The following is a 16351-nucleotide window of genomic DNA, read 5'->3' on the forward strand; positions in this document are numbered from 1 at the left end:
AAACTACGGCTCATGACATTTTCAATACCCTAAAACGTCATTTCAACTTATTGGCACCGGCCGAAATGTCGCGTCCCGGCAAGCATTATGTTTTCTGTTTCAGGAACGTTAGTACTTGCAGTCACGTACTGGTACAAAATGACCAGGTTGGACCATCTTTGTCACCACCGTACAAAGGTCCATATCGTGTAATAACTCGACACGATAAATACTTTATCGTCGATTTTCGTAGACGACAAATCGCCATTGCAGTGGACAGATTAAAGCCGGTTTACGAGGCAAATTCTGTCAACACGACGACGACGACAACAACTCCCAGCAGAATAATATCACAGCAACCGAGACCCAAAAACGCCGAGTCCGGTTTAATATTTGAAAAATTTACGCGATTTAATTTTATTTTATATAAAAGTATTTTTTTTACAAAGTAACAATTCATCATTTTATTATATTCACTTAGTTATTTATTTATTTATATCATTTGTGAATACTTCATTGCTTCATTTATCGTTTATTAAAATTTCAAAAAAAAAGGACCTTCGGCAGCCGAAATGGAAGGTAGACTTCTTACTCAATCGATCGAATAAGTTAATTTCGTACATGAATATCTTGTGATACATGTTAGTGTGTAGTCATCGTATGAAACTAGGCCCGTTTTCTAAGAGTGAGGGTAAAGAAGAGCAACGACTTACTTTCTCGGAGAACTTCAGATAGTTAATTTGACAAAACATAATATAGATAATATACCAGTATAACCTTTACGCAAATAAAGTATTGCTATATCCATAGTCTACAATGTTTAATTAATTTTTAGATGATGATTATAACCTAACAGTTTTACTATATACAAAATATTCTATCAAGCATAATAAAAATGAACAAGGGTCGCCTTCATTTGAAACTAAGAGCGAGCTAGCGAAAAATCAGGGCAGTGCTAAAAATTTTCGAAAAATCTACTTTCCATTCAGGTGCCAAGTGGCATTTTTTATAACTACATTCATTATTGAAATTTCGAAATTCCCTCAACTCTCCCGCTAAGGGTTTTGTTTGTCTATTTCCACAAATTTTAAAAAAGGATGTATACTTTATAACATTTATGAATGCGGTAAATTAAAAAATTTTATCGACTTTACAAGATTTATGAATCATTATAAAATCAGTTTTTTCGAATAACAATTATTAAAAATTCTATATGATCATCTAAAATTTTATATAAATTTATAAAATTATATAAAAAATTTAAAAAATATAATAACGTTTTTTGACTGGATAGATAAATATGAAAGATTACACACAAAATCATGTAGTTTATATATTTCTATGAAATTGAACTATAATGATTTATGTTATTATATATAAATTCAGTGGGTATATCGTGTAATCACGGTGGTTACACGGTGGGACCACGGTGGTTATATGGTGGGACGACGGCGGTTACACCGTTTAATCACGGCGAATACACCGTGAAATCACGGTGGATACACCGCGTAATTACAGTGGATACCCGATGAAAAAAAGATTTTGTCTAATCATATATGATAATATATGTTCATATACATGATCATATATGATTATATATAATCATATATGAAGTTATATATAATCATGCATGATTATACACTGGTCACAGAAATTAAGGGATAGAAAAAAAATCCGAAATTTTTAGGTGATTTTCAACATGCTGTAACTCGGTAAAAAATGGTCGTATAAAAAATCTAAAAAAAGCAAATTGTAGCCTCAAGTTTCTAGTTTTCAGATCTGGACCTCAAAATTTTTTATCATGTACGGTTCCGGAGTAATCATAAGAAAACCAACGAAAAAAAAATTTTCAAAATTTTTGCTGGTCTTTCAATACCTCTATGGGCGACAATAAATTTTTTTGAATAATCCGACTGTCTGACTTTTCTCGGAAATTTTATGCCCTTTAATTTGGTGGCCTTAAAAAGTCTCTACGACGATTTGGCGCCGAGTTATCATTGATCAAAGCAAAAAAGTCCATTTTGGCTTTGATAATCAATAACTCCGGATGTATTGGTCGTACAGAGAATGGAAGCAGGGTTTTGAAAACTGGAAAACATTCTCTATAAGGCAAAATTAGTGGCATTTGATAGAAAAATTTTTTTTAAAGCGATATTGTTTGGTAAAAAACAGGTCAAAATTCACAAATTTAAGGATATTCGGAAATCTTGCTATAACTTTGGATATAAGGGATGAACAAAGGATATCTTCGACTTTTTTTCAACCTCAAAGTGTCCTCAAGTTTCTCGGTTTTTGTTCATTTTTTCGATTTGAAAATGGTTTTTTTACCGATAATCTTCATTTCTTCGATCAAAAAGATCGATTATCGGAAAAAATTGAAAAAAAAAAAATTTTGAAAAAAATTTTTTTTTTTCAAAATTTTTTTTTTCAAAAATTTTTTTTTTTCAAAATTTTTTTTTTTGTTGTATCTGAAATGATTTATCATTGTCAAAAAAAAATTCCTAAAATTTTTTTTACCGCTGTAACTGCATCTGCTTCAAATGTCAACTTAACAAACATACCCTTTGGGTAACTCTAATGCCGGCGGTAAAAAAAATTTTCGGAATTTTTTTTTGACAATGATAAATCATTTCAGATACAACAAAAAAAAAAATTTTGAAAAAAAAAAATTTTTGAAAAAAAAAATTTTGAAAAAAAAAAATTTTTTTCAAAATTTTTTTTTTTTCAATTTTTTCCGATAATCGATCTTTTTGATCGAAGAAATGAAGATTATCGGTAAAAAAAACCATTTTCAAATCGAAAAAATGAACAAAAACCGAGAAACTTGAGGACACTTTGAGGTTGAAAAAAAGTCGAAGATATCCTTTGTTCATCCCTTATATCCAAAGTTATAGCAAGATTTCCGAATATCCTTAAATTTGTGAATTTTGACCTGTTTTTTACCAAACAATATCGCTTTAAAAAAAATTTTTCTATCAAATGCCACTAATTTTGCCTTATAGAGAATGTTTTCCAGTTTTCAAAACCCTGCTTCCATTCTCTGTACGACCAATACATCCGGAGTTATTGATTATCAAAGCCAAAATGGACTTTTTTGCTTTGATCAATGATAACTCGGCGCCAAATCGTCGTAGAGACTTTTTAAGGCCACCAAATTAAAGGGCATAAAATTTCCGAGAAAAGTCAGACAGTCGGATTATTCAAAAAAATTTATTGTCGCCCATAGAGGTATTGAAAGACCAGCAAAAATTTTGAAAATTTTTTTTTCGTTGGTTTTCTTATGATTACTCCGGAACCGTACATGATAAAAAATTTTGAGGTCCAGATCTGAAAACTAGAAACTTGAGGCTACAATTTGCTTTTTTTAGATTTTTTATACGACCATTTTTTACCGAGTTACAGCATGTTGAAAATCACCTAAAAATTTCGGATTTTTTTTCTATCCCTTAATTTCTGTGACCAGTGTATATGGGGTCATATATAATTATATAGAAAGATCGTTTAATCCTTTATAAAATCCACTAAAATGTTTATTTTCATATCTCTAATAGTTTCAAAGTTATGTTAGTTTTTTAATAGACAAATGAAGCAGCCGCTGCAACTTTTGTAGCACGTATTTTTTAAAAGTACAATAAAAATTGAAAAAAAATTTTTTCTATACTTTGTTATATGTGGTCGTATTTGTAAATTTGAGAAGATTTAGAAATAAATAAAACAAAGTAGAAAATTTGTTTATAACAAATTGGTAAGTTAATAAACGATGAAATTGTTGATAAAAAAAATTTTTTTTTTGTTACTTTATAGAGGTCTGTCAATTATGATTTTTAGATAAAAAATAATTTCTTAACTAATTATTCAAACCATCGAAATATAAAAAAAACGATTATAAATAATTAAAAATTGTTATTAAGGAAAAATTTTTTTTTTTAAATCATAATATTTGTAATAGAATGAATTTGTGAAAAAAAATTTTTTAAAATTATTGAAATAATCAATTTGTTTAAAAAAAAATTTATCAACAAATGACGTAAAAATTTTTTTTTTCAACTGAATTGATATCTTGTATTAATGAAACAACGATAATATGATGATTAAGAAAAAAAAAATTTTTTTTAGCAACATTACTTGGATTTTTCGGTTTTTGTTCAAGTACAAAAATTATTATAAACAAAGTATGAATATTTTTTCATTTTTTATCGCGTGATCTTGTTGAGTATGTATGTAAGAAAGGCTCCACGAAGCGAAAAATTTATACGACAATTATTTAAACATTTTTTCTCATTTACAATGAAGACGTAAGTTCGAGAAAATTTTGTTAGTTAACAATCGTTCAACTTGTTAAAAAATTAACTTTAAGTAAAATTTCCAACGGGAATAAATTATTTAAAGTGTTCAGAATACACCATAATTTTTTAAAATTAAAAAAAAATATTTAATACCTTAAATAAATTAATTAATGTGTCGTACTCGCTTTTGACGCTGCGCGCGCAACTTAATAATGTTGCGCGGAGACCCATTTTCAGCGTTAAATTAAAATTATAAATAATTGAAATAGAAATCCAGGAGGTGGGAGTTTTTTTCTGGAAATTTCCTCCTCTTTAAGAATCTTTTTGTTAGATTTCTTAAATATTAATAGTTTATGGAATATTGGCAAAAAACGAAAAGCCTGTTTTTTTTCATCTTAATTTGTTTATAACTTTTTAAATTTTTTACGTGCTAATACAATCTTTTGGCACATTTTTCTAGACGTCATTCCGGATCCAATGAGCTATCTCACCTAATTTTAAGAGCAGTATCTCTATTTTCGACCATTTTCAACTTATCTACCAGACTAATATATGATTAAATCTGATCAGACTTTATTGATATGAAACCTATAAATATTTAATTATGTATATAGTTCCAATATATATATATATATATATATATATATATATATATATATATATATATATATATATATATATATATATATATATATATATATATATATATATATATATATATATATATATATGTATTAAATAATATGACAATTTTTTAATATCAACGTTATTAAATTTTTATTCTGTCAACTATCAATCAAACTTAAATCCCCAATACTTAAAAAATGTTCAAAGGTTTCGGCAGCAATTTAAAAGTATAAAGTATCAATTTGATTATTTGAGTTAAGTAATGCCATAAACTTTTCTCTATTTTAAGTGTAGAACAGAGTAGAGGATCAGACTACAATCCATCGATAACCAAAGCAGCATCGGCGTGGGACATTAATTGGACGGGTGACCTCGTAGTAAAATAGTAGTCAACGGATAGTAATTTTTTTTTTTTATTATTTAATTTTAACCGACATTTATATTTATAAAGACAATAAATCCTATTTAAATTACTTAATTAATAATTTACAGATATTCTAAATGAGATTCTAAAAATGACTATATTCGTTCATGCATGGTTATATATAATCATATGTGTACATATATAAACAGATCAAGTTATGTATGATCAGACCTGGCCAATTTTTGGATCTGATTATATAAAGACAATTATGCATGATCATATATGATTAGACAAAATATTTTTTCATCGGGTACACCTCGCAATTACAGTGGATGCACCGTGAAACAACGGGAGGTACACCGTGGAACAACGGGGGGTTCATCGTGGAACCACGGTGGGAACACCGTGTATATACGGTAGTAAAATAACACAAAGCCACCGAGTAACCACCATGGATCCACGGTGTTTCCACCGTAATTCAAATCCGCCAGGGATAACATGGAATAGTTTATTACACACCTAGGGAAGTAATGTAAGAAATGTCTTAGATCACATGTAATCTAACATGTGATCTGAGACATTTCTTACTTTACTTCACTAGGTGTGTAATATACTATTTTTGCGTCGATTTTCATAACTAGCTAACGAGGCGCCGTAGGAAAAATCTGTTGGCATATGTCGTAGAGAATCGAATTCTCTACAATAAAAGTCTTTCACCATTTTTTGTTAAATCCATTCGTTCAAAAGTTACTCGAGCTTGAAGTCGAATTTCTATTAAATTTTTAGATTTTTTCACTTTTCCGGCGAAACTATCGGACTTATCACAAAATATTATGGAACCCTTTTTGTAGAAAATGTTATTCTCTACAAAATATTTTTTATCATTAATGCAATATAGGTATTATCTTAGCGCACGCTCTTTTGTTCGCCAAATAGCTGTTTGCCCATTCAACTGTTTCCACGAAATTTGTGTGCGTTAAACGATTATCTGCGTGCGCTCACTTCGTTCGTGCGCTCAACTTCGCCCTCGTGGGCAATCGACAACTTACCGCACTAGTTGTACAATATGCTATTTTCGAATTCTTCAATGTTTTCTAGTTATTTTCATTTTAATCTTAAGCTCATAAAAAAATTAGTGTTGTGATCGATTTCAAGATCTTGACATGGAAATTAAAATAACTAGAGAACGATGTGGAATCTTAAAAAATTTTATTCACGATAATTCGTAGGAAATAAAATTGTCTACAAAAAAGGTTCGACGACATTTGGTGATATGTCTGATAGTTTTGCCGGAAAGATAAAAAGATCTCGAAATTTACTATAAATTTAACTTCAAGCTCAAATAACTGTCAAATAGATGGATTTATTAAAAAATTGGAAGATACCTATTTTGTAGAGCGTTAAATTTCCTACAAAAATGTATCCTGGGCTTATTTATGCAATACGTCATTGCGGAGATAAAAAATTAAATTATATTAAGATTAAAACTTAAATTTTTTTTCCATGTTATTTAAATGGGAAATAGAAAATTGCAATCAGGGAGTACTTGATATTAATATTAAGGACTCAAATTTTAACTGGCGTCTTCTTATATCCTACTCAATATACAGGAAAGCTTACTGATTCGACATGAATTATCTTCGCATAGAAATGATAACCCTCGAGTTGCTCTAAACTTTGATTTGCCTTGAATAATTAGAGTATATCTCAGCTCGGGAAAGTAGAAAATCTATCAGGGGATGAACCAGCGGATAATGGCTTGTTGGAAACCCGAAAGAAACAAGTGGAGGAAGCCCTTTACGAAGGGTATGGGAAGAAGTTGCACCCCACAACTAATCCTACGCAACCATGCTGACCAGAGCTGGAAGTCTGGTACCACGGGGGGCCTTTCCAAGCCCACTGCGACCAGAGTTTTCATTTCCTGGGATGGGAATAGTGTTTGGCCCGAGAGAGGTAGGACTCGTGGTGGCTGTGCTTAGATACCATGCGCAATGAGAATTTTTGATTATACCTCCGGTTAATGAACACCTTAGTCATCACTTGATTATATTTTTCGACTAAGAGTGTCGTCTGGGTCAGAAGATGGGAATGCTACGCAGTGCAAGTATGCCCAAAAGGGCGAGGTACTGGCTTCCGGTCAGCGGAGGCGGACTTAGGTTCCGTCACATTAAAAAAAATAGAAATAAGTTTTTTTTTTAATTTATGAGAATATGATATATATATATATATATATATATATATATATATATATATATATATATATATATAAACTTACATTTTTTGCGACTCCGTTCATAGAGTAACCACAGGGTTCAAAAAGAAAATCATCGATGTTCATATTTGGAATGATTTTATCTATTCCAGATTTTTGGGTCGCTTCAGCAGCAGATGAACATCTTTCACGAGTAAAAATAGACATTATGTCAGTGTTGAGATTAGTCATTAATATTTCCAAAGTCTGATCGGGTTCTTTTGGTGAGTGAAAAGATTTTCCACGGTTCAAAGTATATAAATACCAACAATTTTTATCAGCATTGCCTAAACAATATGCCTCTCCATCTATAAAAATTAAATATTCATAATTCATAGAATTTCTTACTTTCGAAAATATATTATCTTGAAATATTACCAGAAAAAATCGTGTCCAATAATGCAACTTCTTCTTCAAAAGCACAATGAGGAGACATTTGCAACTCTGGTCTTTTGTAGTTTTTCCGGGAGTAAAACAAATCCTAAAATCAGTGTTAAACAAGTTTATACTTAGTAATCATGCTACACCTTAGACTTGGTATGTAATTTTAAGTTGTTGTAATAGTATTGATGTTTTTACAAATGCTACTCTGAAAATTCCAAAAATATATTTCACTTTTTGACAAACGATCAGTTTGTCAGTCAGAAACACTGATAATAAAGAGCATTCTAGCTTATTTAAAAAAAATGTATTGGAAATAACTTTCTCCTAACTTTTGATAAGATAAGAATTTTGAATTCAATAGCAGGAGTATCTGATTTATATATTTTGGATTAGCTCATGAGTTAATAAACTGAGAAAAAGTCATTGAATGTTCTGTTTAAAAAGAATAGACTAACTGCACACACCAATAATACTATTGTATTCAAACATTCACGAGGCTGAATCATATTAGAAATGAATTGAAAGCCACGCAGTTCGATGATATAATATAAACATAAACTTTCAATTTATTAAATATTTAAGTTGCAGAATAGTAATGTCGAATTTTATAAAACATAAATAAATAACATGAGACAAAATAATGATAATTACTTCTACTTCATCAAATCCAGTATATTCCTCAACAAGATCCAGTAATGATACTATACACTGCAATGGAGTTGTTGTACCGCAGGTCTTCAAAATCAACCGACGCTTTGCCACAAACATACTGCTTTCACTATAAATAAAAAAATTAAATGAAACTTACGAATGCGATATAAAATTTCTAACGATCTAAATAGCTTGCATTATACAGAAAGGTTTTAAAATGTAACTAAAAAAAAGTGCCATCCGACTATATTCGGAATAGAATAGATCGGTACTTTCCAGATAGCTTCAATTGATGTTTTAATTATGATGATTATGACTCATTATAGGGTTTTGGAAAGCTTGAGGAATTAGCTTTAAAGACCTATGCTTGCATTTAATAATAATTGTGTGACAAGGGATGAAACAAGACAATTTCAAACTAGGATGAGAACGGCTGCCCGAGTCGCAGGCGAGGGCTGACATCACCCGCAGTCTGAAATCGTGTTTTATCCTGAGTCAATAGAACTTAGGTTCAGTTGTCGACGTTTTGAGGTACTCGGAAGCTATCCCGACTGTTTTCAGAATGATGTCGAGGTGTCAGTATGTGTGTATGAGGTGACACGACCGATGATCCGAAGACAATTCATCCGCGACAATTGATCCGCGACAATTAATCCGCGACCATTGATCCTTGCGACGATTGATCCGTCGATAAAATGCGTGTAACATGAAAAATTACGCCCTTTTTTCACTAATTTGTGTGTGAGTATATTTTTTATGTTACACGCTCACAAAATTAATGAAAAAAGGGCGTAATTTTTCATGATACACGCATTTTATCGACGGATCAATCATCGCAAGGATCAATTGTCGCGGATTAATTGTCGTCGGATCATTTGTTACGTAACCTGTGTATAAATGTCCGTGTGTGTGTGTGTGTGTGTAAACTCTTTGTTATTTTTTAACTAATAAACCGATGTGGATAGTTTAGGCGGCAATCGAAAGAGCTTGTTGGCCATCAACTTTCCTGAGAATTTCAGATCATTTGATCGAGTAGACTCGAAAATATTGGTGAAATACGAGAAAAAAAAATTTTGTTTTTTTAGTTTTGTATTGATTTTTCAGAAACGACTTGAACGATCGAGTTAAAAATCTAATCAGCTCTAGAACTCAATAAAATGCGTTGATTGCTGCCTCAACCATAAAAATCGGTTTATTCATTCGCAAGATTTTTTTCGAAAACAATGGTATACTTTTGTATTTTCGAGCTCGAAAATGTGTTCACATTCACAATAATGTTTTCGAGCTCGAGGAGCTCGAAAACAGCGGGAAGTTTTGGGGCTGGCCCGCAGGGTAAACCGATAGACCGTTTTTTTTTCGAAAACTGCATTCAGAAACGAAGAAAATGAAAAAAAAGAAGTTATCTTTTGGTCCACTTTTGGACAAATGACGGGAATTGAAAAAAAATGTTTTCCAACCATAAAACACCGAGTGTAAAGAGAAATATTTCTTATATAAACACACATATAAGGTCGCGATGTGATTTTTAGGATCAGAATTCTTGTTTAAGGAAATAATATTTACTTGAAAAATTTACTGTGACCTATTCACATATTATTCTAGATAATCTGAGTTTATACATTGTGAAAAACATTAATTTATTTCAATAGTTTATAAAAATTTCTTAGCCGCGATATAACTACTCATCTACTATTTTTAATATTACACGCGACGTAAGTTTATCACAATGTTTCGTATAAAAATAAATTCAGATTATCGTAGGTTATCAAGCGGATAACCATAGGCGTATTCTTAGTATCCGTCTAAAGATCATGTCAAATCAAGAAATGGATAAATCCATAAAAATACAAACGAAGAAGAAGTAACAATTTTTAAAATAGTTTTTTGTTGAAAAAGAAGCAAAATGCCACTATTTAGAATTTTTAAAGTCAAGAAAATATTTAAATATAATACTTCTTTATAATTTGTTCGTTCATTCGATGTTTTTTTTACTTAACCTCTATTCTATCAAACGCAGAATTGATAAAACTAATAATCTATAATTATGACACAATCCGTAATCATTTTTATAATAATTTTTAAAATTTTTCTCAACCTTCACCTTGTGATTCCACACTAATAATTATTGATTATCTTTCAATATAAATGACAAAAAAAAAGTTTCATTCCTGAATTGATGGCCCTTCTTTGAAATATCATTTCGGAAATATTTAATATTATATTACATACCAAAAGAGAATAGTGGGGCATTCCAATCCGCGTGTATAATTGCCTACCTAAGCCGATGGCGATGGTGACAAACACGCGAATTAGGACGTCTTACCTTCCCACGTGATGTGTATACAATTTTTCACCAGATCTGCACCTGAAAGTTTAAATTTTTGCCTCTGTTTGAAAGAAGAATGGCGCATGCGCTAACTTCTATCATTTGTTTTTTTATAAAAGAAAAGAACGACTTTCTTCCCTCTAAACAGGGAATGAATGTAAACTTTCAACGCAGGTATGGTGAAAATGTTATTTTTCCTCAAGTCAGCATATTTTTATACTTAAAATAGAAAAATTTTAACTTGCTTCAAAAGGTTTTATTTGAATATAAGAGATGTTTGTTTGAAAAAAGTTTTTTTTTAAAGTGAAAATGAACTGTATTTTTTAATTGCACAATTGAATCCATTCAAGAATAATAAAATTGAATAAGAGATAGAACAGTTTTGTAAAAGTATGCACAAATAATTGAATTAAATCTTTAAAATATATAATATAATTTTTTCAGAGCTACGGCTGTTGCGCAATAATGAGAAATACCACGAGACAAAAATTTTCCAAATTTTTCTATTTCTTTCAAAGGGTCCACGGACCGAGGAAAATTTTTTTTAGCTAAACCAATTCATAGGTTAGTTATCAAATTTATTTAGCATCAATTTGCTTTTCTTCAGCCTTATAGGATGATTTGTCGCTGAGATATCAGCCATCAAACAATAAAGAATCTTTTGAGTTTTAATCATCTATATTTTAGCAACCAATTATTAAACAGTAAATCAAAGGGCGGCTTAATAAGTTCCCTACAAGAGCCTTTTATAATTTTTTATGAAAATAATTTTTTTCTATTTTTAACATTCATTAGAAATAAGTACAAAATATGACTTTTATTTGTTTTTCAGTAAATTAACCGATACTTTGAAAATATCGATGAAAAGACTGATGTTGCCAGGTTTTTTTAACTCTTTCCCAATAATCCATCTCAAGGAGTATCGGTGTGAGTTGTTTGGGGATAAAACCAATAATAGTTCTTAGTAAGGCTGTGTGAATAACGGTTCAATCGTGGTAGTGCATGCATGCGCCCCCTTTTACTATTTTTTCTGCCACTTTTCTACTAAACAGGCTAGCACTCTCTCACTATAAGACAAAGACGTACGATTCAATTTAAGAGTAGGGACTCAAGGTCAACCGAAAGAGGGTCAAGCTCAATGTATCCCTAATGATCCTGTGAATTTTCAAAATGATCAATCGGACGGTTTTCCCGGGGTGATTGATCAAAGTTTTACAAAACAATTAAAAGAACAAGTTTTGTTCCCTAAATTGTGTAATCACCATCAAAATGAAAAACTTGTTATTTTCCGGTTTTCTTTATTTATTTTTGCGATAGTTCCTTAAAATGTAAAGAGAAAAAAAAGTAGAAACTCCAAAAAATGTAAAAAAAAAAATTTAACTTTTTTCGTTTGTAAATTTATTCGAATTTTTTTTTTTTTTTTTAATTTTTCAGTAAAATAAAATTCTTAGGCTTAACATAGTACAAATTTTTTTTTCATGTTAAATTTTTAACTGTTTGTCTCTTATCAACAGTGCGCTTAAGCAATGTAAGTGTAACAAACAGTTTTGTAGAAGACGAAACTTCCTACAAGGTTGGCATTATGCATATTTTTCATAAGATAAGCCGTTTTTTCACTATTAATAAAAATAAATTGGAAAAGGGGAAAAAATTGACCGGCGGAGCTAATACAATCGACATAAACTAAATTAGAGGAAACTCATTTTATACACTTTCAAAAAGCAACAAATACTCTACAAATTAAATCTGATTTTGAAAAGATAGCTTCGAATTCAGCTATTTTATAGTATATAAAAAAAAGTTGTTCGATTTACATGCTTCTTAAATGGGAAAAATTTAAAATGAAAAAGGAAGTACTGATAATTAATATTAAAGGCTCAAACTTTGAGGGAATTTATGTTTCGATGTGTATAACGACATTTAGGTGAATGATATTGTATTCCTACAATATCTGGCTTATAACAGTACTATGAACTCATTCACAAACGATTACTTATTTTTGCAATTCGCTGATAGCGAGTTTTAGCGATAATTTACGATAAACTGGTAGCGATGATGAACAATAATCTAAAGTAGCGTTAATAATACTAATGAAAGAATAATTTGAATATAAAGAATTGATGTTCTCTCAAATATAACACAGGGTATCCTAGACGTGGACACCGAAATTGGAAAACCCTAGAGATGAGTAGCCCTCATAGACACAAAGCTTAGTACAAGACGACTCCACAGTATAACACTGACTGGATTAATACAGATTTGATGTACTAGACTACAAGTTGCTGTTAGATAAACTGACTAAATATTTCAATAAATAAACAACTCAGACATCCTCTTCTAAAAAGTTGATGACCGGATGTCGTATCGTTTCACGTCACTTCTGTGACTATTTTATTCGCTTGTCGATTGGTCGACTGAGATAGTGGCGGGATTTTTGAAAGAATGAAGGCGAGCGAAGCGAGCATGTTATGTGTAGTTACAATAAATAAATTGACTGGACTTGATTAATGTACAACGAACAGAGAAGACTATTTTGTACTTAGAGTTCAAAATAGGTTTTACGTATTTAGTAATTTAAGGAGTTTAGAGTAAGGACTGCGCTAGGAACTCTCAGTCCTTCTCTAAACCTCCCAACTAGTTGCCGTTTAGGAGCCTAAGTCTCCAACTCTAGGTCAAACCAAGTAACTCTAATTTCTAAGTCTAAGTGGTAAGTGCCAAGTTGTAAGTGTCTGTACTGACATTTGCTCGCCCTTATATAGTCGAAATTTTTAGGAGGGGTCATACACGTGACCTCGTCTGAGCTGCTGTCTAAATGTCTGGAGCACTGGCCCATGGTCCTATTTTTTCGGTGTACCAGGAGAAAGATTACATGAGTTGATAAGGGTGGTGAGTGAACTTAGAGGTTTTTTACAATGGCGCAACCGATTTGAGAAGTCGAATTTCTAGCTGCCCCGTAACACGTCCTTTGCATGATCTATTGCTCGGACATAACAACGGTGACCGATTTATTCAGGAAATATACATGCTAGGTATCCGAATATTAATAATCTTGGTACACGCAAAAAAATCTGAACAACGGTTGGCCCTGCAGGGCAACCTCAAAATTTCCCACTGTTTTCGAGCTCAAGGAGCTGGTATGGCTTTGAATACATTTAAGTACATCATTATATTGTGATTTATACAGGAAAAATGACGTTAAATGTTATTTTTTTCACTTTCCGCTGTTGTCTTTTGATCCGTTGATATCTTTTAAACTAATTAATCGATTTCGATGTTCGAGGTGGTAATCGGCGTGTTTTATCAAGTTCTAGAGCTAATTAAATTTTTGGAATGTTTTTTTAGTCGGTTAAAAGATATTTGCGAAAAACCGTTTTTTACCGTTTCTTTCTCCGACGGTATCTCTCGAACGAATAAGCCGATTGACATGTTTGAGGTGACAATCGACGCGTTTTATCGAGTTCCAGAACTCATTAGATTTTTAAGTCGATCGATCGAGTCGTTTTTATTCGGGAAGTTATTGTTTTCATTCCTATTTTCGAAAACCGAATTCTGATCAGATCTCGACTATTTGACGTCCTAAGAAGCTATTCAGACCATCTTCAAAATGACGCCTGAGTGTCTGTGTCTGTGTGTGTATGTTATGTGTTTAAACTTGCTATGAATTTTTTAAATAATTAACCAATCGAAACGGTTCTTGCTGCAAAAGAGCTTGTTGGCCGTCAACTTTTTTAAAATTACAGATCGATCGATCAATTAGACTCTAAGATATGGAAGAAATACAGAAGAAAAAAATTTTCTTCAGTTATTTTACAATTTCTCAGAAATGACTCAATCGATTGATTTCATAATCTTGAACTATGATAATGAACTATTTAATGATAATTAAACTAAAAAAGTTTTTATATAATTTTTTCTTTTTCGGTTCAGATGAATTATGCAAGTGTTGTTATTATTATCTTTAAAGATTAAGTTCTGGAAACTAATGTTCATTAGTTAGCATAATGAAACCAAAACTGGTAGTAATGTATATTTGCTTCTTCTATTTTTAATTAGCTTATGAACTTTAGATGTAGTACAAGTAACTATAAACGTTGGTTGAGATTATACTGTACTGTTATACTTATGCCTTTATAGTTGTCAATACCATGTACTTTTCTTTCAGCGTGAAAATGACTGAAATTTAATCGATTTCTTGCGTCTATACCCTAATATTAATTTATTTTTTGTCATACTTGCTCAGAAAGTTCAATTTTCGAGCACTGGGTGGCGTCCGCAAAGGTGCTGATTACCGGAGACCCTAATGTACTATCTCTATTTTACGGCCTAGGCCGCAAAATGCCCCTTCACTGTACTTTTTTTCGACAACCGGACGAAAATGAAAGAAAAGAATCACATTCTAGCTTACCGACCGGAGATTTTGAATAGTTTTTCAATTTAATTACTATTAATAACAACGCCATTTCACTTATAACTAACACACGTTGCAGTCCAATGATTAGTGTGTCTTTTATTACAGTATTTAAAATATTTATTAAATAATTAATGCATATTTTTCTGTAAGTGATAGAATGAACCCTTAAGTAATCGCTTACGCACACTGTAAAAAATAAGGTACTGACATCAAACTCCCTAAGAGTTTGACAAATTTCCTCTTCAGTGAAACCAAATTCGTTTGAACCAACGAAAACTAGTTTGTCTCAAGAAAATCACTTTTATTGAATGAAAATCTCTACTCGATTGAGAGAAATTGATTAAGCGTCTATGTTAAAGTTTTTAAGTTTGACCGTAATTAAATTAACATTTGAACGAATAGTAAAATATATTTTAATTAAAGTTTGGATGTACTTGATTTAAAAATAAAAATTTGTTGAAGCAAACTTTTCAATTTTAAGAAATTTAACTGAAACTCTTGAAACGTTAAGTTTGACAACTTCACATGTTTCAATGAAACAAAAGTAGTTTCCTATAATACCGAACGTGTCGTGTCAACCTACGAGTTTCTTGGGTAGAGAATCCGACGAGGTTGTAGAAATAATTTGACGCACTCACATTAAAACTGAAAAATATTCGATGAGAATATAAATGTATTCGTTACAAAATATCAAACTATATTTGAATGAAAGTCTTTATATTATCGGTTAAATAAAAAAATTTATTTATAAAAAGAGTCACATATTTATCACGTTTAGATCAATGTATAAGCAATTGACTGTATATATCTATTCAATATGAGAACAAAGTATTAGAAGCACAACTGAACTCAAACTTTCCTACTGGTCCCGTAGCGTAGCGGTAAAGCGTCTGACTCTCGCGCGTAAGGTACTGTGTTCGAATCCTCCGGATACCAATTCTACGATTATTTAATTTTTCACTAAAAACTGAGTATGTCAGAATTATTTGTAAAGTGTAATGTATATTATATAATAATCATAATAGTAATAAGAATAATAATAATAAAAATAAAATCAAAAATAAAAAAGTAC

General features: G+C 31.0%; 1 protein-coding gene across 6 annotated transcripts in view; it reads right to left on the bottom strand.

Moving 5' to 3' along the window:
- The window catches only part of LOC130678300 (S-adenosylmethionine decarboxylase proenzyme), a 37316-nt gene that overhangs the window by 14484 nt on the left and 6481 nt on the right, over nucleotides 1-16351 (bottom strand). For 3 of the 6 annotated variants that reach the window (XR_008991782.1, XM_057485450.1, XM_057485449.1), the window contains 4 exons: nucleotides 10866-10907; nucleotides 8543-8669; nucleotides 7886-7988; nucleotides 7532-7815 (listed from right to left, as the gene is read on the bottom strand). Coding sequence is in view for 4 of the 6 variants with exons in the window: in XM_057485450.1 (XP_057341433.1) it covers nucleotides 7532-7815; nucleotides 7886-7988; nucleotides 8543-8669; nucleotides 10866-10907 (556 nt within the window). In the remaining 2 variants the exon portion in view is untranslated. Of the gene's footprint in view, nucleotides 1-7267; nucleotides 7408-7531; nucleotides 7816-7885; nucleotides 7989-8542; nucleotides 8670-10865; nucleotides 10908-16351 lie in introns of all 6 variants that reach the window. The other 3 variants (XM_057485452.1, XM_057485451.1, XR_008991781.1) reach the window with 2 other exon arrangements.

Source organism: Microplitis mediator, chromosome 1, assembly GCF_029852145.1.
Source record: "Microplitis mediator isolate UGA2020A chromosome 1, iyMicMedi2.1, whole genome shotgun sequence".
NCBI lineage: Eukaryota > Metazoa > Arthropoda > Insecta > Hymenoptera > Braconidae > Microplitis > Microplitis mediator.